General features: G+C 39.7%; 1 protein-coding gene across 8 annotated transcripts in view; it reads right to left on the minus strand.

Moving 5' to 3' along the window:
* Positions 1–26,013, minus strand: part of bahcc1a (BAH domain and coiled-coil containing 1a) — a 77,072-nt gene that overhangs the window by 38,742 nt on the left and 12,317 nt on the right. The window contains exons 1-2 of one of the 8 annotated variants that reach the window (XM_083565731.1): positions 219–533; positions 26–104 (exon numbers count right to left, since the gene is read on the minus strand). The exons of the other annotated variants lie outside the window; for them this stretch is intronic. Coding sequence (XP_083421857.1) covers positions 26–38 — 13 coding nt within the window. The 5' untranslated portion in view covers positions 39–104; positions 219–533. Of the gene's footprint in view, positions 1–25; positions 105–218; positions 534–26,013 lie in introns of those variants that run through there. 8 annotated transcript variants of the gene reach the window in all.

A 26,013-nucleotide genomic window follows, 5' to 3' on the forward strand; every position in this document is an offset into this window, starting at 1 on the left:
TGACCATAAAGGCTGAGAGACTCACCAAGCAAAAACATCCCTGTAGTGTCGGAAGGGTCACAGAACTCTTTTGTCCCACTTGGCGATTCTCCACAAAACAGGTGCTAAATGTATGGTTTGAAAATGAAGCGGTAAATCACGTAACCTCGCACTCTTGGGTCTCAAAGAAAGCAAAAGTCTGGCCTGAAGACGAGCAGCTCAAGCACTACGATACTCACTGGTGCGCGAGTTAAGCCTCTGTAGATGAGACAGAACAGCCAGCTTACGCTTTTCACCCAGTGACTCAGAGCACACTTCAGTGCTGTAAAAAAGCAGAAGGAATTTCAAATGGCTACTTAAATGGGGGGATTTCCTTATAACGGTCAAAATCATCTTGAAAACATTAGATGGATTGGTAGCCAAACATTCCTGCTGGTCTGGAGGCAACAGGGAACGGACGCTCTGTTTTCGGGACGCTGTGGGAGGACAGCTAAGAGTAGGTGGACCCCTCGAGGTTCTTGTGTGGGTGTGTGTATAGTGGGGGCTGGTGGGTTTGGTCTGATCAGAACCAGAGTAAGCAGAGTTGGAGTTTTTACAGGACTTGAGTAGGAAGAGACCAAAGGAGGGCAGTGCACGCCTCCAACGCTCGCCTCTGTGCATGCTTGTGGAGTGAGTTTGGTGGATGTGGTCGGTCCGGGGGTGGTGAAGAGATGTGTGGGAAGAAGGGTGTGTTAGAGACTGTAGGTAGGGTTAAATCGATGAGTTGCAAAGAGAGAAAGAGAGAGAGAGAAAAGAGAGAGAGAGAGAGAGAGAGAGAGAGAGAGAGAGAGAGAGAGAGAGAGAGAGAGAGAGAGAATAAAAGAGTGTTTGGATGAGAAAGAGAAAGGGAGAATTGTGGCCAGGGTTGACAGCAAGTGTTTGTGCAGTGGCTTGGTGGTTAGCCACCTAAACTCAAATCAGAGAGGGTGGGTTGAGAGAAGCATTCTGTGACTTTGTAGTTTAATGTAAATAAAACAAGAGCAGGAGGTCAAAAGAAGCTTTTTTTCACTGTGATGTTTACGTTGCACATGTTGACATAATGGAGATAAGCCTCAACCTCAACAAACCAAGAAAAAAGAAAAACCTATTCATGGACCTTTAAAAACAAGTGGATCAAATTAAAGCTTTATTGGAGGCAGTTAAGGTTCCTGTGAAATGGCTACAGCCAGCCAGACAGTTCAGTCTTCAAAACTTAATCATGCCAATAACCATGGAGCCGGCCAAGCCAGACAGGCTCATACAGGCTGTGTGTGAACACACGGATGCGAATGTGCAAGAGTTAGCACCTATGTGTGAAATGCAAGCAAAGGAGGAGGGACACATCTGTAGCACTGAAGAGCAGAGCAAAGGGAACACATGCAGCAGGCTTCTACCTACTTTGCAAGCCTCATTCCCCGGGGACACTGAGCAAAGCTTTTCAACGATTAATCATTTATAGGGGCCTGTCTCTAGAAACAGCTCTCTCATTGACAGAGGCTCAAGCAATGCTGCCTGTGCCAGCAGTCGGGGGCAGACATGGGCAAACGGACTGTTGTCTGAAGGCAGAGAGCTGCAGAAGACACGTTTTATGGGAACGGTAAATATCAGAATCGGATCGAGAAAGACATTAGAGAGAAGGATAGAGGCAGGAAGTATGGCGTCTCAGGGACAATGAAAGCTTTCACATGGACACACTGCCTGAAGGGGTCTGATGGACACAGATGGGGAAAAAAAAGACATAAAATGAGAACAAGCTAGAACATAAGACAAGAGTAAAAACAAAAGGCAGCAACTGCTGAGTCATGGCCTGTTGTCAAGGGGATGGAGGTTCAAGGTGGAAAGAATGACAAGAGAAAGTCTGGACAGCAGAGGTGTAATTCTAGTCCGGTTATACACACACGCCCCCACACACACATGCCATAGTGAGTCAGGACTGGACTGTAAATAGTGCTACACTGGCCAGTTTCTGGAAACATGTTCAAAAATGGTGAGTGAAAGTCATCACAGCATGCTCTTGCGCTCCCACCATTACTTCATACCTCACATCACAGGAAGACCATAACACTCCAGACTACTGCCGTTTGACTTGGACCTGGCTCCGCTGGCTCTGTTTTCTCTGAAAACATCTCGTGTTGTTCTTCCATCCCACACTCACTTTATTAAATTCGGCTTTTTCTTTCCTGTTCTGCCTTTTTTTTTCCACATTTTGCTGCTCACATGAAATGATTTGGCTGACAGGGAGATAAGGCAACACAATTGATGCATCCATCTTATTTATCTGCACCTATCTCGCATGTGTGAGTGTGCTAGATATTGCAGAATATTTCACTGGTTCTGCTCTTGCTAACACACTATTCACAATAGACACAAGTAAACCCACACACACTGAATAAACCCCAACATTGTTAAAGCCACTCCAAAAAACATTTCACATAATAGGGAACAGTATTAAGCAGCATGAAAGTAGTCAAATGTGTTGTAAAACAATTCTTATTATTAAATTATTATTTTTAAATAACTAAATAAAAAGAATTAAACAGAGTTTTTTAGTGACTATATATATATATATATATATATATATATATATATATATATATATATATATATATATATATATATATATATATATATATATATATATATATAAAATGTTCAAAATCAGTACATTCAACTAAAGCACCAGACTATGTCAAAGTTGTCCTGTTTGAATATAGTGATCATTATAATGCCCACAGTTAAACATTTCCATGCAGGTATATTTTATTTTGCTAAATATTACACATAATACTGTGGTACTTTTGCCAGTCACTTTCACCGGTGAACCTATAGATGTATCTGAATACAAATACATAATTCAGAATAACAGATACGGTATTCTAGGCACATACAGTAGGTGCTAGGCTAGGGATAATTGATGATAGTATCAGGGTATATTCAAACTATCGGAAAATGTCATCTGGAAAGCCGAATGTTTGCAGGTTTTGGAAAAGGGTGTTGAATTTTGTTTCCTTTTCCCCTATTTTTTATTCTATATACAAACCTCAATTCACAACAGAACAACAGAGCATCCTTCTTTGATGCAATTTAATTTCCCTTAAGTGTTTACAAAAAAAACCAACAGGATTTGCTTTGCTTAAAATGAAACTAGAACATGACACAATGTGTTGTTTATCAGGACTACTTCACTACACAGAAATTCAGTCATTTTTTCCTGGTTGTTCAGGGACAATTATTTACAGCTACTAACTTGATTAATTCATTTTTGCAATCATTTCTGACCTTAGTAATTAAAAATGCCTGAGAAATAAAGACAAAAATAATTTTGCTTATTATAGATATATAGAAACCTAATTCAGGGTATTTATGTATAAAATACATAAAAATAAAAATTTAAAAGCAACATATTGATCTTTAATTTTGACATTTTAAAGCTTATAGTGGCTGCTTGTTGAGGAGTGCATGGGGCATTTCTCTTTAAACAAATTCACTCATGCTGGGTTGTGTTGTGTATGCAAAGTGTAAATAAGTGTAAATCAACATTTGTATTGTTTAACCCAGCCATTAGGGGGGCACAAGCCAGTGCACTCTTAGTGCCGGTTCCAAGCCCGGGTAAATGGGGAGGGTTGCGTTAGGAAGGGCATCCAGCGTAAAACATGTGCCAAATCAAATATGTGGATCACAAATGAGAATTTCATACCGGATCGGTCGAGGCCCGGGTTAACAACGACCGCCACAGGTATCGTTAGCCGACAGGGTACCGGTGGAAATTGGGCTACTGTTGGCCGAAGGAGGAGAAGGAGAGGAGGAAGACGTCTACAGAGACGGCGGGAAAAGGAGCAGTGTAGGAGAGTAGAGGTTCGGGTTGGTACTTTAAATGTTGGTACTATGACGGGTAAAGTGAGAGAGAGGTAGCTGATATGATGGAGAGGAGAAAGGTAGATATGCTGTGTGTTCAGGAGACCAAGTGGAAAGGGAGTAAGGCCAGGAACATTGGAGGTGGGTTTAAACTGTTTTATCATGGTGTGGATGGAAAGAGAAATGGTGTAGGGGTGATTCTGAAGGAAGAGTACAGTAAGAGTGTAGTGGAGTTGAAGAGAGTTTCTGATAGGGTGATGATCGTGAAGGTGGAGGTTGAAGGGATGATGATAAATGTCATCAGTGCCTATGCTCCACAAGTTGGCTGTGAGATGAGATGAGAAGGAAAGATTCTGGAGTGAATTAGATGAAGTGGTAGATGGTGTACCTAGGAAAGAACGATTGGTGATTGGGGCAGACTTTAATGGGCATGTAGGTGAAGGGAACAGAGGTGATGAGGAGGTGATGGGTAGGTATGGTTTCAAGGAGAGGAATGTGGAAGGGCAGATGGTGGTAGATTTTGCTAAAAGGATGGAAATGGCAGTGGTGAACACGTATTTTAAGAAGAAGGAGGATCATAGGGTGACGTATAAGAGTGGAGGAAGGTGCACACAGGTGGATTATGTTCTGTGTAGGAGATGCAACCTGAAGGAGATTGGAGACTGTAAGGTGTTGGCGGGGGACAGTGTAGCTAGACAGCATCGGATGGTGGTCTGTAGGATGGTTTTGGAGGCGAAGAAGAAGAGGAGGAAAGTAAGGATTAAAAAGAAGAATAAGATGGTGGAAACTGAAGGAGGAAGAGTGTAGTGTGAGGTTCAGGGAAGAGGTCAGACAGGGGGTTGGTGGTGGTGAAGAGGTGCCGGATGATTGGGCAACTACTGCAGGAGCGATGAGGGAGGCAGCTAGAAAAGAACTTGGTGTGACATCTGGAAATAGAAAGCAAGACAAGGAGACGTGGTGGTGGAATGAGGAAGTGCAGGAGAGCATTAGGGGAAAGAGGTTGGCAAAACAGAAGTGGGATCGACAGAGTGATGAGAAAAGTAGGCAGGAGTACAAGGAGATGCGGCAGCAGGTAAAAAGGGATGTGGCGAAAGCCAAGGAAAAGGCATATGAGGAGCTGTATAAGAGGTTGGACACTAAGGAAGGAGAAAAGGATTTGTACCGATTGGCCAGGCAGAGGGACCGAGCTGGGAAGGATGTACTGCAAGTTAGAGCAATAAAGGATGGAGAGGGAAATGTGTTGACTAATGAGGAGAGTGTGTTAAAAAGATGGAGGGAGTATTTTGAGCAGCTGATGAATGAGGAAAATCAGAGAGAGAGAAGGTTGGAGGATGTGGAGTTGGTGAAGCAGGATGTAGATAGGATTAGTAAGGAGGAAGTGAGAGCAGCGATTAAGAGGATGAAGAATGGAAAGTCGGTTGGACCAGATGACATACCAGTAGAAGCGTGGAGATGTTTAGGAGAGATGGCAGTGGAGTTTTTAACCAGATTGTTTAACAGGATTCTGGAAGGGGAGAGGATGCCTGAGGAATGGAGAAGGAGTGTGCTGGTACCGATCTTTAAACATAAGGGAGATGTGCAGACCTGCAGTAACTACAGGGGAATTAAGTTGATCAGTCACACCATGAAGTTATGGGAAAGAGTAGTGGAAGCCAGGCTGAGAGAAGAGGTGACCATCTGTGAGCAACAGTATGGTTTCATGCCGAGGAAGAGCACCACAGATGCCTTATTTGCTTTGAGGATGTTGATGGAGAAGTATAGAGAAGGACAGAAGGAGCTGCATTGTGTATTTGTGGATTTAGAGAAAGCGTACGACAGGGTGCCGAGAGAGGAGTTGTGGTATTGTATGAGGAAGTCAGGTGTGTCAGAGAAGTATGTGAGGGTGGTGCAGGACATGTATGAGGACAGTGTGACGGCAGTGAAGTGTGCAGTAGGTACGACAGACTGGTTCAGGGTGAAGGTTGGACTGCATCAAGGATCGGCCCTGAGCCCTTTCCTGTTTGCAGTGGTGATGGACAGGTTGACGGACGAGGTCAGACAGGAGTCTCCCTGGACTATGATGTTTGCAGATGATATTGTGATTTGTGGTGAGAGTAGAGAGCAGGTTGAGAAGAGCCTGGAGAGGTGGAGGTATGCGCTTGAGAGAAGGGGAATGAAAGTCAGTAGGAGTAAGACAGAGTACATGTGTGTGAATGAGAGGGAGGGCAGTGGAGTGATGCGGTTGCAGGGAGAAGAGGTGGAGAAGGTGGAGGAGTTCAGGTACCTGGGGTCAACAGTGCAAAGTAATGGAGAGTGTGTTAGAGAAGTAAAGAAAAGAGTGCAGGCAGGGTGGAGTGGGTGGAGAAGAGTGACAGGAGTGATTTGTGATAGAAGAGTATCTGCAAGAAAGAAAGGGAAAGTTTATAGGACTGTGGTGAGACCTGCGATGTTGTATGGATTAGAGACAGTGGCATTAAGTAAAAGACAGGAGATGGAGCTGGAGGTAGCAGAGCTGAAGATGTTAAGGTTTTCGTTGGGAGTGACGAGGATGGACAAGATTAGAAATGAGTTTATTAGAGGGACAGCACATGTAGGATGTTTTGGTGACAAGGTGAGGGAGGCGAGATTGAGATGGTTTGGACATGTGCAGAGAAGGGACACGAATTATATTGGTAGAAAAATGCTGAAGATGGAGCCACCAGGTAGGAGGAAAAAAGGAAGGCCAAGAAGGAGGTTCATGGATGTGGTGAGGGAAGACATGCAGGTAGTTGGTGTGAAAGAGGCAGATGTAGAGGAAAGGGTGGTATGGAGACGGATGATCCGCTGTGGCGACCCCTAATGGGAGCAGCCGAAAGAAGAAGAAGAAGAAGAAGAACATTTGTATTGTTTCAATTATAACTGCAGATGGCAAGTTGACCACCCTTCTTTAAAACAATACATAGACATTTGGTTTAGTTGTGAAGATATAAGCATCTAGAATATAATTAATTTAATTTTGTATCGCCAAGCTGCCACTCTTGGGCCCTTGAGCAAGGCCCTTAACCCTCTATGCTCCGGGGGTCCCTTACGAGGGAAATATCAAGGTCCGTGACGTCGGAGTGACGTGGGGCCGCCTTCCCGTGGGCTCACCACCTGCAGGAGGGACCGTAAGGGACGGTGCTGTGAGGATTGGGCAGCAGTCGGAGGCAGGGGCCTGCTTAGACTGCTGCCCCCGCGACCCGGATTACGGATAAGCGGGAGAAAATGAATGAATGAATGAATCTAATGATGTACGCATAAATGAAATATACAAACAAGAAAAGAAGCATGCAAACGTAGTAAAGCTGCAGTTAATCACCTTTGAAAACAGATAAGTTAACTATTGTAGTAGACAAATGAAATAAAAGAAAATGGAATGGAGAAACGCAGCAAGCCAACCGACCTAAAAAGAAAGGAAAAAATATGCATTGGTGTACAAATGCATAAGCATTTGCTGAAAACCACAACAGTGACTAAAATGTAATCGTTTACTGCTGCTTTTTGCTGCTTTTAGACTTAGTGTTTCACTCTGTTTGCACCGTTTTAATTGAATCCATCACTATGTTGCAAACGAGGTGATTGCGCAACCTGATGCTCGCAAATCACGTCAGAACAGATCCAGTGCGACTGTCCCGAAGTTAGCAAACAGTTTACACAATAGCACTTCATTTGACTTAACCATTTTCACATGATGAGGATTATACAGTTTTTCTTTGCCGATGTTTCACCTTCATCCGTCACACCAGTATGCGTTCTTTGTCTTATTTTGCTAGCAGCTGTGTTATCTTACAGTCGTGCTAACCCATAACTTGGCAGCCCAACTAATCGATAACGGCATTCGTTGAAGATTAATTTCAATATAGATTATTTATAATTAGTTGTTGCCATTCTACATTTTTCCCCACTGCAATGATATAATCTGACCATAACATGCACTGGTTGGGACGTAACAAAGTACAAATACTTTGTTACTGTACTTAAGTAGATTTTTCTGGTATCAGTACTTTACTTCATTATATATTTTTCGGACAACTTTTTACTTTTTCTGTCATAAAACCTTTACACAAATATCTGTACTTTCTACTTCTTAGATTTTCAAAACAGACTCATTACTTTAGTTTTAATCCAATTGGTGAAATGTCCAGACTTTTGCAACCTACCACTGGTGTATCATTTCCTGGCTCTCACACACTACAGACGTAGGCTAGATACAATGAGCGTGGCAGAAGGCAACAAGAAGTTTGGGGGTAAGGGGGGGGGGGGGGAATGAGACAGAGGGAGTCAGCGATGTAAACATGATTGAGAACAGAGACATTCCTGATCACCTGATCATCATCATCTTTTCTCTTCATGTGTTCTATATGACGGATGTTCAGCCTGGAAACCTTTAAATTCACTTTGAATTCATATACAGTCAGACCCCGACCTATGACCACTCGACTTACGACATTTTCCATAAAAACATTCACAATCCGTGCGCGGTAAGTAGATTTGAAAACGGCGCAAACAGAGTGGGGAACAAGTATGCCCGGCATGCATGCTATGTGGGTATCAGAGATGCTCTAGTTGGCGTGACCTCGCATAGTTTAGACGTGTTTAGAGTGATCTCGTGCTCGTATTTGGTGAAGTCATTTTACCCTTTGCTGCTTTATTTATATTTTTTTGTTTACTTTATTTGTACTATGTAAAAAAAAATTTGTGTTTACAGTGCCTCTTTATGTCTGTGTTGGAACGCATAATAGAGTAGTCACTCTTCTTGACTTACGACCTGATGGAAATACGACCGTTTTTCCGGCCCTTATCCATGTCGTAAATTGTGGTCTACCTTGAATTGATTAGGGCTGTCAGCAAATTAATTTTAACTGCACTAATTTTTATTGACACACAATTAATACAGCATACATTTTAATTACAAATATAAAAAAAAAAATAATAAAAAAAAAACCTTTAGCGCAACACACATTTTTTTCACGCTGTCCTTTCTTTACTCAGATATAAAAATAAAATAATAATAATGTAAACAGTACACAATGTGCACATCCGGCAATTAAATCTCTGGGGTCGGCAAACGCGCCGGAGCGTTTTTCCCCTCATAATGCCGAAACGAACGTAATTTACTCTCTTTTTTTGATTTTACAGATAAGAGCAATACATCATTCGAATCCGTTAAGGATCTACTTTTATTTGTATACACTTATAAGAACAACAAAAAGCTGTGCTTGTGTAAAATAAAGAAAACATACAGGGGGCACTCTGTGCCATCTCTATCATCTCTCTTCACAGACACAGAAATCAAACAACCTGCATTTCAGTGAATATTAGCCTCACATACTAAATAAATATATGAATAGAAACCTTGAAATGTCTATTTTTAATTAAACAATTCACAAAACAAATATTCTCTGATGATTTCATCCGTATAAAAGTTAGAAGGTACAGTTTCTCCGGTATCACCTCATTAACCATCTATAAGAAAACACAGCTATGTATGTTACATATTTTAAAATACCATAATTACTTTAATACATTTACATAAATAATTTGTTTTCATGCTCTATGTTGAGTTTGGTTTCACTAATAAAAACAATAATTTTCATAAAGCATCTATATTTGTCCATGCCTATGTTGATTAGAGTATTAAAAACGTGAAATGTATGAATTTAAGTTACATTAAGAATAAACAAAAATATGTGATTAATCGTGAGTTAACTCAGGACAATCGTGCGATTAATCGCGATTAAATGTTTTAATCGTTTGACAGCCCTACTATTAATGACGTGAGGTCCAGTTACCAGCTTGACAACAAAACAGGTAGTAGTAATGGCTACTTTTTACTGAAGTACGTCAACTTTTACCAGAGTATTTTAAAACATGAGTATCTATACTTCTACCTAAAAGAATGATGTGTACTTTTGCCACCTCTGATAACATAGTTTGCATTAAATATGTTTGGCCTTGTTTCCATTAGAGCAACATGTTCCTCTCAATTGATGGTTATTAGCCTGCTGCCACTGGTTTGCTTATAAGGTTAAACTTAGAGAATAATTTATAAATGTACAATTTTAATTTGTAGACTATTTCTATAAAGCTTCTTTTGTACAATGTACATTGTTAAAAGTGTCATACAAATAAAACAATTATTGAACTAGAATAAGACACAATTTTATACATAATTTCACATGCCTAAGGTACATTATGTAGGAAAACAGTAAGACAAAGATCTTGGGTCCATTAACATAAACATGCAGTACATGTACAGTTAACATAGCATAAAGTATGTAACAAGAATATCTGAACACTTGGTTTATCCACAAGTATTTATGTTAGTTATGTTATGTTAATAATAAAAAATAATTAAATATTGGGTATTAAGAATAATGTATATAAGGTTTAGGCATATTGCACACAAGACAAATCCTTTAGTTATAATTCCAAAGTCATTTTGTGGCTAGAATGCTAGCATGGATAAGAAATGCTAGGATGTCTGACAACATAGGTTATTAAGGTAAATATAAAAAGATATACACATTTTTATTAAATTTTAGCTTCAACTTAACATTTTATAGCACATCATCACAATACATTCATTTTTCTATTCAATTTTGTAGCTTGTACCACTTCAGTAACTAGCTGGAACTATAGCTAATTTCTGGCATAGATATAGCAGTTCTACCCAAACACTGACACAAACAGCTTCCCAGTTTCCCAGCAGTTTCTCCCTACAATCCAATCTGCTTTATTTCTCATGCTGTTCCCACTAGTACAGTAGGGAAAAATTTGATCTAGCCACCCACGGGGCCCATACAGCAAAGCTGATATGAGCTGCTCAAGCTCATAAACATTGCTTTGGTCCCATCTGATAATCACACACTCTTTTCCCACCATCATAAAGCCCACTGGGGAGGACAGAGTGGGCTAGGCTTGGGGGCCTGGGTCCAGGTCTAGCAATCCCCAACAGCATGCTAAGAAGATACAAGACCCTCAGTGTTATTGCCAATTCTTTTAAATTCATTTGTTCTTATAACTTATGAAAATTAATTCTAAAGGCAATACCTTCTGCAAGAAGAGGTTAAATAATGCAGAACATAACAAGTCTGTTAGAACAGAATGTAACAAATTTATTAGTGCATAATACTTTAAGCCAACATAGAATGAGACTATTCCTAGCTGCTAGACCTCACTGTTCATGCTGGCAATTGAGACAGTGAAGACTGTGACACTGTGGTGAAAGCCATGGTGTCTGTCATTGACAAAACAGATGAAACAGTTCCCCAATGTCTTGTGGTGTTGATGGACATTGTACTGGATTTGTAAACTGCTCCTTCGTAAGCCTAATCCAACTAGTACTCGTCAAACAGCGTGCAGTTTAGCTCCAGTGTAGGTGGAGTGGGCCGTTCTCCACTGTTCCCAGAACACCAAGCTCCTGCTCGGCACCATCTTTAAGAGCCGCCATCTGTTTGAGTTGAGCTGGGCTTGAGTCATAGTGCATCGTACAAAGCGGCTCCCACAGCTCTGATATCTCCCCAACACAATTTCACATGGCTTGCTCGTTCCACTGGCGGGGAGTCGGGGAATTTTACAGCTCTGGTTTGTTTCAGAATTACTGTTGCCCAATCCACGTGGTTTTCCAGTGAAGACAGAGTTGAACAGCATTTTTAGACATGTTACGTGTCAAAGCCAAATAGGCAGGAAGCCTTGGTAAAATGGTTATGTGATCCTAAAATCTAAAGGCAGAATGGACAGCCCCTGGGAATGCTATTCATACAGAAATTTTACAGGTTTTGAACTTAATAAAAGAATTAAAAGGTGTTGTGATTTGAAGCTTCTAGCTCTGGGCTCACTACAAGAGCCAGGCATGGGTTAGGAACGCGCAGCGAAACTGGGTGTGCATGGGTGGGTGTATGTTACACGAGACTTTGGCTACGTGTGATGACGCCACACAGAAGCCGATAAAAGGGTACGAGTGTGTTTTAAGAGCGGTTTGTATCCTTGCTACCTACATGCGTTCATTCCACATCAAAGTAAACCCCCTGCAATCAAGAGCTGGGTGGTCTTTTCCAGGCTAATAAAGGCAAACGTGCAGGTAACCAGATGACTGTGCTCAGCCTATGTGGCTTGACAGGCTACACTACACAAACACACTGCCAGGACTGAAGCATTTACGTAAGCAACTTTACAGCCACAAGACTTAGCAGCAAGACTAAGTATCTTCAGCGAAGCTTTTCTATGAAAAATGGATGATCCACAGAGCAACAGTGCATAAATCCACTGTGTGTTACTATAGTGTGCCTCTGCAGTCTTCAGGGTTGATTTACTCTACAAAGACTGCCTGTCTCTCCTCTACCAATTCTGCCACTTTGCTTCACTGTCTCAATCACTCATTCTTCTTCTCAGTTTCCCTGCTCGGTTCCCACTCTTTATCCCATATCTCCCTTCTATCTCTCAGTCCTATATTCTTGTCCTCCCCGTAACCTCTCTACCAACATAAAAAGCTGCCCCTCTCTTTCTTCTCTACCGCCTTTTTTGGGGTCTTTTTTTGTACATCAATTTGGCTGGAGAGGCCAACATAGACTGAGTCTTTACAGTTAGTCACAGACCCACCCCTCCCTCTGCCCAAACGCCACATAAATCAGCATCCCAGCATGCAACTGGCACAAAGCTGGAATGTCCTGCTTTAATCTGTCCTTCATATACTCTACAAGAACCCACTGTGTCCTTTGCAAACACATACAAAGATGAATGTATGTATAATGTATAATATGATGAGCGATGACCAAGTATATGATTCCGTTCACTCACTACAAGGATATTGCAGATGATCTACACTGAGGAAAGCAAACCAAAGCAGAGCAGTGGTAGAGAAATCCTAATAGGATATCGTCAAAACCAAGATTACAAAGTATAATTCACAAGACAATAAGGAGGCAAGGGTCTGGAATGTGTACGCAATCATTGGTGCATTAAAACCATTGTCTACTCCAGTTCTATGCTCTCCTCCTTGTCTCCATAACTCCCAAGCTTGCTGTTTCCATGTCCAACAAATCCAGGACCTTAAACATGAGTTATGCTTTCCATTCGCCAATGCCGGTCATCCGAGGAATGCCAGGACACGGTCTGCTCAACATCTGGGGGGATTGAATGAGTAAAATTGGGAGCATTTCCGATGACCTAGCATGGCATGGAATATCAGATTTACAGGCAAAAGGGTAGATGAAGTGAAACATGAAGTGGATAGGCTCATCAGATATGAGGGCTCCTCTCCTCTCAGTTAGGCTCATTTAAAAGCCAAGAGAAATAACAGAATAGTTCTAAGGTCAACGACAGAGAGAAAGATTGCCTCAGGACTGTCAGTCTCTCTTTGCTTCACTCTATATGGCTCTCACTCTAAACTGGGCTTCTGTGTTTGGCATTACACTTTGTTCTCCTTTTTAGCACATTTATTTGTGTTCATAAAGCATTCATTCCTTTGCATCTGCTTTATATGCAGTAAGGGAATTGAGGAAGAGAATGGAGAAAGAGAGGCACATTGAAACAGTAAAAAAAATAGGGAGATGTCAACATGTACACAGATGCACTACAGCTGGGTCCTACGTATAAGGCCAACAGCTAAGACTGCAATCAGGGCAGCAAATGCTGTAGGGCACTGAGAACTGCACACACATATTTACAAAAGCCTGTGGTATCTGATTACAGGGATAGAAAAGGGAGGGTCATGGCAGTATTGGGATGAAATGGTTGGCCATAGCAGTGGCTACATAGCTGCTTGGTATAGTCATTATGTGAATGCATGGCAATGTGACTTGCACACATCCACTCTGCCCGACTCCCATTTTTACCATGCCATAGACAGAGGTGCTAGCTTGGACCCGGAAACCATTTTTTTAATTCGCTCACCCTGGGCATAAAACATCACGCACAAAGACCAACACACTAACTCTAATAAAGCTTTTCCAGATGAGTTCTCACGTCACTGGCATTGTTTCATCTAAAATGGAAACTCTTTATCCCTCCACAGCCATTAAACACTGACTTGTGATGGCGTGGTCTGGCGAAACTCATAGATTACCGTCCTTTTTTCCCTTTAACTGTATATATGGAGCTTGGGTTGCTATAAACCATGTCAGCACAGCTGTGGTGGGTAATGTGTGGGAGGTAGGGGTGAGTGCAAGAGTGGATTTGGGGATTCTTTATGGATTACTTGGGGGAAGAGAGAGTGTGAGTGAGAGAGTGCCAGAGTGTCAGTGTGGGTGTGTGTTTGTGTGTGAGAGAGAGAATCATTTTATTAATTATTATTACTATTATTATTATTGTTAGGTTTTAGTAATATGCTTTTTGCCTGTTTTCTCTACAGTAACACTGCCTGCTCTGTTACAAATTAATTTTTGCACACTGTGAATCTGAAAGTCATATCACATGAATGCAGTACCCTAAACCTTGAAACAGTCATTCAAACAGTTATACTAAAAAGAACTCTTTCTTTGGGTGTATTTAATTCTGTTTTTTTTTTTATTAATTTTTTTTGTGAATTTAACAATGGACATTGTCTCACAGCAACTTGACAGATATAAATAGGTTATAAAATTTGAATTTATATGTTAGCGCCTATAAGTTTAGTGCCAATAATGACAATAACGGCAAGGAAAAGCTCACTGAACTGATATGAAGAAGAAACTTTGAGAGGAACCAATTAAATAGTACCCATCCTCAGTGGAACCTAATGTCCACAAGGGTATGTGGGCAAGACTCTGAGGCAACACAATAAAAAAGGAATTACGTACAACAAAATAAAATAAAACCAACGATAATAAAATGTAAGTAAACACAATAGTTCTATAGTAGACAACTGTTACAACAGCTGTATTATTACAGGCACCACTGAAATACTTAGTGAAAAAAGACTGATTCCACTCAGTGACACCCCTCATGATAGTCATCAGATCCCAGCTCCAAATCAAGAGCTTCTCTGGAACAAATCTGACAATGTTAATCAGTCACACTTAAGAATATAACCAGCAATAAACACTAATGTGACCAAACACACATTAAAGCATGACTGTTAGAAGGAATTGAGATTTTCTGTGTGTGTGTGTGTGTGTATATATATATATATATATATATATATATATATATATATATATATATATATATATATATATATATATAGAGAGAGAGAGAGAGAGAGAGAGAGAGAGAGAGAGAGAGAGAGAGAGAGAGAGAGAGAGAGACTAAGAAAATGTCAAATGTCATATATATATACATATATATATATATATATATATATATATATATATATATATATATATATATATATATTACATTAGAGGTGTAACAGCACACGTATTCGTACCGAGAGTTTTCGGTACAGAGCTTTTAGTACCAATGCAATCCATTTTACATGCAGAAGATGAGTTCCCTCAGGAACATATTATGTGGCAGACCGCAAGTTAGTTTAGTCTCTGCCTCGCACTTAGAGTGCATTTTTTCTTTTTTTATTATTATTCAACTTGAAGCATACACACCAATGCCAGGGGTGTGTGTGTGTGTGTGTGTGTGTGTGTGTGTGTGTGTGTGTGTGTGTGTGTGTGTATATATATATATATATATATATATATATATATATATATATATATATATATATATATATATATATATATATATAAAACTTGAGTTTGGCTGAGAGTGTGGCTACTCACTCTGTACTGGAAGTAAGATTTGTTTTGCACATGCATGAAAATGCTAAAGAGTTCATAGCTTAAGCATTAGCTGCGACCAGTGAGTGGCTAGCAGCTAACTCTAGCATGATGGATTCTTTAACATTTTATGTCCAGCTTCGAAAATTTCTCTTAAAAGGAGAAAATCCTGACAATTCTGCAAATCGAGGGAGTGAATGAATGAAGAATGGAAGGAATGAAAACATTTGTTAAAGTATGCTGAAATAAGCAGAACAATTAAGTAGAAAATTTTATATTCAATGTAACACACACACACACACACACACACACACACACACACACACACACACATCTGTATTACCCAAATGGAGTCTAACAAATCTCGACTGTTTGATACATTTTTATTGATGAATTTTTATTCAATCAATTTAATTTGCACCAATTTAATTCGATTACTCAATTTAATCAAAATAATAAAAAAATTAATAGCATTAATTTGATTTATTCTATTTTATTTGTATTAAATATAATTGTATATATTATTTAACCAAGCAGGTATTTTATTTCAAATTGTTTAAAAAATGTCAAATGTATATATATACAGTGAGGAAAATAAGTATTTGAACACCCTGCTATTTTGCAAATTCTCCCACTTAGAAATCATGGAGGGGTCTGAAATTGTCATCGTAGGTGCATGTCCACTGTGAGAGACATAATCTAAAAAAAAAAATCCAGAAATCACAATATATGATTTTTAAACTATTTCTTTGTATGATACAGCTGCAAATAAGTATTTGAACACCTGTCTATCAGCTAGAATTCTGACCCTCAAAGACCTGTTAGTCTGCCTTTAAAATGTCCACCTCCACTACATTTATTATCCTAAATTAGATGCACCTGTTTGAGGTCGTTAGCTGCATAAAGACACCTGTCCACCCCATACAATCAGTAAGAATCCAACTACTAACATGGCCAAGACCAAAGAGCTGTCCAAAGACACTAGAGACAAAATTGTACACCTCCACAAGGCTGGAAAGGGCTACGGGGAAATTGCCAAGCAGCTTGGTGAAAAAAGGTCCACTGTTGGAGCAATCATTAGAAAATGGAAGAAGCTAAACATGACTGTCAATCTCCCTCGGACTGGGGCTCCATGCAAGATCTCACCTTGTGGGGGTCTCAATGATCCTAAGGAAGGTGAGAAATCAGCCCAGAACTACACGGGAGGAGCTGGTCAATGACCTGAAAACAGCTGGGACCACCATTTCCAAGGTTACTGTTGGTAATACACTGAGACGTCATGGTTTGAAATCATGCATGGCACAGAAGGTTCCCCTGCTTAAACCAGCACATGTCCAGGCACGTCATTAGTTTGCCAATGACCATTTGGATGATCCAGAGGGAGAAAGTCATGTGGTCAAATGAGACCAAAATAGAACTTTTGGGTCATAATTCCACTAAACGTGTTTAGAGGAAGAAGAATGATGAGTACCATCCCAAGAACACTATCCCTACTGTGAAGCATGGGGGTGGTAGCAACATGCTTTGAGGGTGTTTTTCTGCACATGGGACAGGGTGACTGCACTGTATTAAGGAGAGGATGACCGGGGCCATGTATTGCAAGATTTTGGGGAACAACTTCCTTCCCTCAGTTAGAGCATTAAAGATGGGTCGAGGCAGAGTCTTCCAACATGACAATGACCCGAAGCACACAGCCAGGATAACCAAGGAGTGGCTCTGTAAGAAGCATATCAAGGTTCTGGCGTGGCCTAGCCAGTCTCCAGACCTAAACCCAATAGAGAATCTTTGGAGGGAGCTCAAACTCCATGTTTCTCAGCGACAGGCCAGAAATCTGACTGATCTAGAGAAGATCTGTGTGAAGGAGTGGGCCAAAATCCCTCCTGCAGTGTGTGCAAACCTGGTGAAAAACTACAGGAAATGTTTGACCTCTGTAAAGGCTACTGTACCAAATATTAACAAAGACTTTCTCAGGTGTTCAAATACTTATTTGCAGCTGTATCATACAAATAAATAGTTAAAAAATTCATACATTATGATTTCTGGATTTTTTTTTTTTAGATTATGTCTCTCACAGTGGACATGCACCTACAATGACAATTTCAGACCCCTACATGATTTCTAAGTGGGAGAACTTGCAAAATAGCAGGGTGTTCTAATACTTATTTTCCTCACTGTATATATATACATATAAAACATAAAAAAAAAAACATAAATAAACATAATTTAGGGGTGTAACGATACACAAAAATTCACGGTTCCCTACGTACCTTGTTTTTTAAGGCACGGTTTGGTTCAATTTCGGTATGGATAGAGCGAAAAGATGCAAAACATAAAATTGCTTGGTTTTTTTTTATGCAGTTTATTATTATTAACATTTGTGATCATTAACATTACACAGTTGAAATTTTTAAAACAATTTTAAATAAAATGCCTGCTTGGTTACATATTATATTTTTTAGTAATCAAGTATTCTACCGATTATCCCAACGATTAATCGAGATTGGATAAGAAGTACTTTTTCTTTATTAAAGAGCAATACTAAAGATACAAGAGAAAATAAGACAGGTCTCATAAAATAACCAAGTTACCTGTTTTCTTTTTAGAAAAATTTACATTTTATTGCTGAAATTGGATACAAGAATAAAGCCGTTTAGAGCATTCGATTGCCATATAAAATCAAAATGTAAATACAAATATATAAGAAATCATAAATAAAAATCTTTCTTTTTTTATTCAGATTTTTTCAATGTTTTAAGTAAACGCACTGTACGGTGTTTTCTTTATATTTTAGTATGAAATGATCCTAAAATTCGGAAACTTTCTGTCGTTTTCTTTTGCCTGAATCATATCAAAGCCTGTTTACGCCACATAAAAAAGTTCCGACTTTATTTCTCGCAATTCCGAGTTTATTTCTCGTAATTGCGACTTTATTTCTTATAAACAACCGAAATTACTGGTGCATCGGCCGACAACATGGTTATGGTTGCATGCTCAAAACAAATCTTATTTCCGGTACAGAGTGAGTGATATATAGCCACAGTGACTAGTTTCTCTAGTGTGTTTTTAAACCCTTCGAATTTTTGCTTGTGTTTAATAATAAAAAAATATATATTTTAACTGCTCCCAAAGTGCGAGGCGGAGACTAAACAAAATTTCGGTCTGCCACTTAATACATAAAATTTTCGGTATAAATACGTGTACTGTTGTACTGTGAGAAACTGCTATGTGAAATTACTTCAATTCAGCAAACATTCCTGAACCTGAATATCTGTGTTGACTATTAATTTAAAGGGTTGTTGTGGTTAAAAGCTTATCAGAATACAAGGCAATCACAAGTGTGTCTAACCCCTCACCCCCTTTCTTTTCCTAATGGTGCTGTAGCATCAACATGAGCCTCTTATATGAACACTTCACTGCAGTGTTTCCTCTAATCGCAATGACAACCCCCAACACACACACACCGCATATACAAACAGACACACAGACGCACAGCTATTGTAACCATGTTGGATTTTACACATTAGTGTTTCATTCAAACTGACCTGAGATCAGATTTACATCAGTTATCATTTAGATTTGCAAGGAGGCTACAGGCTTTTGACTCACTTGACTGACACTAAGGTTCACACAGAGGTAAAGAATGTAGCACAGACTCTGTGAGAAAGCAGGGGAAGTGCACGCACTGGCCAAACGAGTCTGCAGTTTCCCGCTTTCACGTCTTAAACCGGGTCCACATACCTACTGGACGGATTCAGGAGAGCAAGCAAACAAAAAGAGTCGTGTGTGTGTGTAAGTGTATGTCCACAGACCTGCTTGTGTGGATGCTGCAGTGTTTACATGTGGTGAAAGCTAAGGTATATTTACAGTTAGCACCTAAGTGCGCTCTGACAGAGAAGGCCTGACCTCTGTGTGAACTAAGAGTCAGCAAAAGGAGAGAGAAAAGGAAATTCTCTTTCCTTCTTTTCCTCTCTTCTCTCTCAATCTGTTTTTCCCCTTCTATTCTCATTCTTACAGAAGCAACGATCCGGAGAACAGCAACACCATGCAGGCGCCATAACAACGGGTTCATTGAATTATTCACAGATTAGGGTATAGCCTGCTTAATGACTCATGTCCACACACACGCACACGCACGCAACAAAATGTGCCTCTACCAAGCTATATGTAGAAGAATTTAATAAGGCACTGAAAATATCTTTCTCATTTACCCATCCATGCTTCTGTCGGCCTTCTCTTTTCTTTCTCTCTTGATATTTCTCTCTATCACATTCTTGCTCTCTCTTTCTCTCCTGCTCCACTGTCACTGTATTATGGCAGTGTGTGGGACACAGAGACCAGGCTGGATTCTATTGAGGCAGTAAAAGGGAGGGGGAGAGGATGGATGAAAGAGATGAAAGGCAACAAATGAAAGATTTCCTTCCCAGGCTCATAAATCAAGAGACCCGAGAGCAATACAAGGCCTCTCTAGCTCACTCTCTCTTGCTATCTCTCTCTCAAATATAGAACTTTTAACCAATGTTCTGTCTCTCACAGCATACATACCAACCAATCGCATTAACAGACACAATCATATACATACAAACATTGATAGAGCATTCATACCCTCACGCTTATGTAAATACACAGACTCAGTAAGTACTCACTCTCTCTCTCTCAGACACGCATACACATACACACACCCTGTGCAGATGGTGTGTGCAGGAATGGCGTCCAGACGCACCGGGCGGCAGTGAGCTGGCACGGAGGCAAGCCTATAAAATCAGTCAAGAATTAAAGTGACGCCACGCTTCAAAGCAGCGCATCTTTAAACTGGCCTCTCTAAAAGACTCCACACACATTCGCACATGCTATCATATAAAACACACACACACAGCAAGCATTAACAGCCACACGTGTGAGAGGGACAGCTGTCACATACTGATGCATGTCTGAGCACATACAAGAACAAATGCTCATACGGTTTACAGACACATAATCAAACAGGACTGGGCAAGCGTAGTTTCTGCAAGACCGCCGGCGACCGCGTTGCATTTTTTTTATGGAAGTGTCAACAGTATGAGATTTGAGACACTTCTCCTGTATAAGGAAATCTCTGACAGGATGTTTGACTTACTATATTTTACTGCAGATAAACAAGCAGGCTAGTCATTCACGCACTGGTCTTTTGAGCCAAACTGCCAGCATTAGCTAAAAACCTAGAACGTTACTAAATACATCACCAAACATGGCCAGATAAAGCACATATTCACAGAAAGAGTGGCAAAGGTAGATTACGAAGCATAGACCTTTTTCCAGAGCGCATCAGCAAACACGCATAATCTTGTTTACTCTTGACTAACTTTAACAGATGGGTTCCCAAGCGATGCAACAGGAAAGCGTTGTCAGGAGACAATCCAGACAATGGCACAGTCAGAAGTCCAAAAGAACAAAACTGGTCATGCTCGGAAGGCAGTTAGTGACGACTCCTATGAGTGTGTTCAGATGCCTATGAGCAGCAGTTTGGAAAGATGTGCTGGCTGGTTTTAAATGTATTGGAGGAAACACATGATATCCCTTAACCTCTCAGTTTATAGCTGTGTGTTATCTCAGTGAATCCATTGTGTTCCTAAAACTCATTGTGCCACGTAGGGGTGCCATTTTTCATTACTGTGCTTTTATTTTCAAACTTCTGTTCTGCAAACCTACAGTAAACAGTGGGGTCCTGCTAATCCCAAATAGCTAGAAAGAATTTAAAATGCATGCAAAATGAAAGTTTGGTTCTTAACAAGTTAAAGGTATATAGAAGTCTGGAAAATTCAATTGCTGTGGGTTGGATGTTTTAAATATTAAATGTTTCCAATATTCTGTGAAAATCCGTCACTAATAAAAACTATTTCATAGAAATAGTTTTATCTTTGAATTCTTGGCTACACAAGAGTCTTGGCTACATGAACCGCTTCATAAAGACTTTAATAATGCTTTTCACAAGAATACAAACCTACAGGAAGCAATTTCAGGAATATTAATTGATTCACTGTTGATGATAGTTTACCAACAGCCAATTCTGGTGCAGGTAGTGGAAATAACATTGGCATAGGATGGACTTCAATTACCCACACTTTCTTCTCCATTTTGGCCCACATTCCAGGTGTATATTTCAAATTAATGTATGGATTTAAAGACTTAAGTCCATGCACAGAAGAGCAAATATGAAAGTTGGTAAGCTGGTAGAGAGCTGGTATTGAATTTAAAATGAACTGCAATATGTTTATTGGTGGTTTAGTGGTGGTACTGCAGCAGCAAAAGATAAACTTAAATATCTGCGTCTCGGGTTTTCAGCCACCTAGACCTTTAATTTTACCTACTCGATAAAGAAAAGCAGAAATTATCAATTCCATCTATAGTCTTTGATCTAATTTTACTCATCTGTAACAGCTTCATGGTTTCCTAATCACTATTACTGGTATTGGATCTGAGGATAACCTTAGAATAGTTCAGGAACATCAAGTTAATGTACCCTTTTTCCTCCCTGTACTATTTCATTAGATTTTTTGCCAAATTAATAACTCAAGCCTTTCTCAAACACTCTACTATTGAGTGTTGCTGTTGGTTTACTGAAGGATTTGTGCAACAGGATAGGATGTAAATCAGAGTCCCAGGTTGCGCTGTAAAAGTGGAGACACGGCCTAACGAGGGATAACTAAATTTGATGGAACATCATAAAGTTTCCCGGCGAGAGCTGCCTTGTGAAAGGAACATTAACATGTTTAGGGTTTTCTATTTAGTATGAAAGGCATGAGCTGGTGGAATTAACACAGACCTGACTGTCTTGTGTTTGTCCCCCCCCCCCCCCACCCCATTTTCTATAATGCACATACAAGACATACACACAGAAATATGTGCAGATTAAGTTACACAAAGCCCTCTGTCTGCCAGAACAGCCAAAGGTTCTCGGTTACACAAAGTACGTCTCTGAAACATGGTTAAAGGGAAAGAGAGAGCTTTACTTGTGTGTATGTAATCATAGCCTGACCTCACTGTAATTAGATGCATCTCAGAGGAAGCATCACACTGTCTAGAAGCTATTATACACACATACTTGCACAAAGACTATACATCATAGTGACATAGGCATATTCTCTCACACTTATTGATGTTCTTACTTTAACTTTTCTCTGACCAATTTATGAAAAAGTCACAACACAGACTCTGCATGAAATCAAATGTGATGCAAAGCGTGCTTGAGGACAAAAAAAACTGGTAAATAACTGGAAAATACTGGTAAATAATTAAAGTAAATAATAATAATTGGTAAATATTTTAAGGCTCTGCTGCTGTACAGATAGTGTAGAGAACAGACAAGAAATTTGTGTTAATTATTATATTTATATATATATATATATAGGGTTTTTTTTTTTTTTTTTTTTTTTCATAAGCATCTCTGTGTTTGGGTACCACTTTAAAGCTATTAGTCAGATGCTACACTAAACCTCCCAATTCCTATTTCTGTCTAATCTCCACTAACCTCAAAACATGATAACATCTACAACTAATCCCACCCTGCTCCTCCCACCGTATTCTACAAATTAAACACCTTTACATGTACAAACACCTTAACACACGGCTGACTTTATTCATTTGGCACGCACACACACACACAAACACACACACACACACACACACACACACACACACACACACACACACACACACACACACACACACACACACACTCTAAAACAACACTAAGATTGATGTATACAGCTTTAGTCTTTGCCTAATCTTACCACTATGTCTCCCTCTCATGTCTCAGCTTTATTTCTCAGATTTTCTGCAAGAAAATTTGTGCATTTCCTCCTCACTACAATAAAATTTGGTTCATTTGAACTACTCAAGCAACTCAAACTTTCTTTTTGGGAAAGCTGAAACAGTGAGAAGGGAGTATATACATTTGTATGGAAATGTGTTAAAAAAAGGACTAGAAATTCCAATTTAAATAAAAACATACATTAAAATAAATGTCATGGAGACTTTTACCATAGAATTTTTTTTTTTTCATTTGTTTAGTCATTCAAGTTGCAATAAGTCACACCAGAGGAAAACGAAGGACTGGAAAAAAAATAACTTTACACTGAACAATTAAGGGCTGCTGGCAGCCATGCAAAAACAGCTAAATGTTCTTAGCATCTAATTAAAGGGTCCATATAATTCACTCCAAGCCAACCTTTTAAACAGCTATTTTTGCCTTTGTAGTTTTGCTACCGAAGAAATGGTATTTCACCCTATTACAATTCGAACCATTTACTTTATACCACATACTTGAATATGCATTGTTGGGATTATTTCAGAGAAAATAACCAAAGAACACCTGCCAAACTGTAGCTAAGCTTTCATCTGAATAACCAACAGTCATACATACATTATATATACTAAAGTTTGTAAACACCTGACCATAAAATCCATATACATTTTCTGGTATTATAACTACCAATCTTGTAGGAATATATTCCACTAGGCTCCACTTAGTCAGGTACTGATATAGGGTGATGAGGGATGGGGGTGTGGTCAGCATTCTAATTCATTCTAAAGATGTTCAATAGGGTTACGGTCAGAGCTCTATAGCAGGCCATTCAAAATCTTCCACACAAACCCATGTAAACCATATATTTATGGATCAGGCTTTGTGCATAGGGGCATTGTCAAGCTGGAACAAGTTTGAGACTTCTAGTTCAATTCAAATCAAATACATCCTATGTGTGCTTCCAGCTTTGTGGTAACATTTTGGGAAGAAAACCCATATGGCTGAAAAGTCAGGTGTTCATAAATATTACCATATAGTTTATATACACCAAAACAAAAAGAGGAAACTGATTGAGCCTAATGAAGATGAAACTTCTATTGGATTGAAATGAAATGTGTACAATCAGTAAAATAAGCAATTACATAGAGAAATATAATCACTTGGAAAATGCTCTCTGCATGTGTATCAATTGGGTTCAGATGTAACACATGGTTCTGGACCAAGAAAAAAAAAAAAAAAAACAGTTACTAAAAACAAATGAATGAATGAAACAAACATGTAAATAAAGATTTAGCAAGTTGACAAATTTATGATTTATGACACACAAACAGTTCGTGAAAATCTGCTATCGCAATGAATTCATTGACTTTCATTTATAAATGGGGGACAAAAAAATAAAAAAAATAAAAACATGTTTCTGTCATCTGGAGTGTAATTGCCTACTACAACGACTCAGTTCTGTTTACAGACGATAATGGCTTTGGTTCCAGCTCTGGCATCGGCACTGTGTCGGTGGAAAATTGGTACCTGAGAAGCATAAATCCAGCCCTCCTCCTTTCTCCAGCCGTTAGCCTCCTCCCTCTATCACTCCTGCCCCGCAGCAGGGGATTAACTCCTGGGCCTCTGCTGTCTCTTTAATACTGGATAGATTTTATACAACACTAATCCCCCTCTGCCACCCTCACCCCACTGCCTGCTCCCTAAGCGATGTGCTATGCACAGGCACGATTTCTCACAGCAAAACTGCTTCCATTTGGACTGAAAAAAAAAAAACGTTAGAGGCAAAAACCAGTTGCTTACATTTTCAGTATAGACGTAATATAATAAATAGACACTTGATGGAAATGAAGATTGTGTGACCCTCGCACAATGTCACTGTAGTGTTGCTTACTGCGTAGAAAAGATAGGGCTCGGTTCTTTTCGTTGTGAGAATGAGAGCGGGAACAATAAGAGAACATGGTCATTCACACACTAACAGAAACAGAGAGAGAGAGAGAGAGAGAGAGAGAGAGAGAGAGAGAGAGAGAGAGAGAGAGAGAGAGAGAGAGAGAGAGAGAGAGAGAGAGAGGGAGGGAGAGAGACAGGAAGCAGTGTAGCCTAGTGGTCAGAGCAGGAAGAAAGGCAAGGAAGACAAATTCTGGGGGACAAATCACACAGCTAAAACACATACATGTATAATGATAATGCAATACAGCAGAGCAATTCTCACTAAACAAGATAAAGCGGGAGCGAGAAAAAGCCATTTGTTTTAATCAGCATCAGACGAAGAGGAGCAGAATCTGTAAAATGCACCACACACACGCATGCACACTTCAAGCACAACAAGTCCCTGTGAATTTGAGACACGAGCCGACTGTGTGCCACATCCCTGGAGACTGATTAAAATGGAATTTCTGATGCTAATCTTTGTTTTTGCACACAAAAAAAAACCCCAACATGTCCTCGAGAGGCATGCCGCATGTATATTTAATGGTGGTGCTCAGCGTGTGTTTAGCAGCGTTGGGCAATGCAGCTCTGATGACTCAGGCATGGGAGCAACATATTACTTAAATGTTTGTGCAATTGGGTGAGAGACATAGAGATAGAGAGCATAAAAGTAATGGAGAGAGAATGAGAAAGGGATGGGAAAGAGGTTTTTTTTTTAATCGAAAACTTGAAGTTTTCTTATTCATTTATTTTCAGTAATTGCTTTAT

This window comes from Silurus aristotelis (genome assembly GCF_946808225.1).
Source record: "Silurus aristotelis genome assembly, chromosome: 17".
Taxonomy (NCBI): Eukaryota; Metazoa; Chordata; class Actinopteri; order Siluriformes; family Siluridae; genus Silurus; species Silurus aristotelis.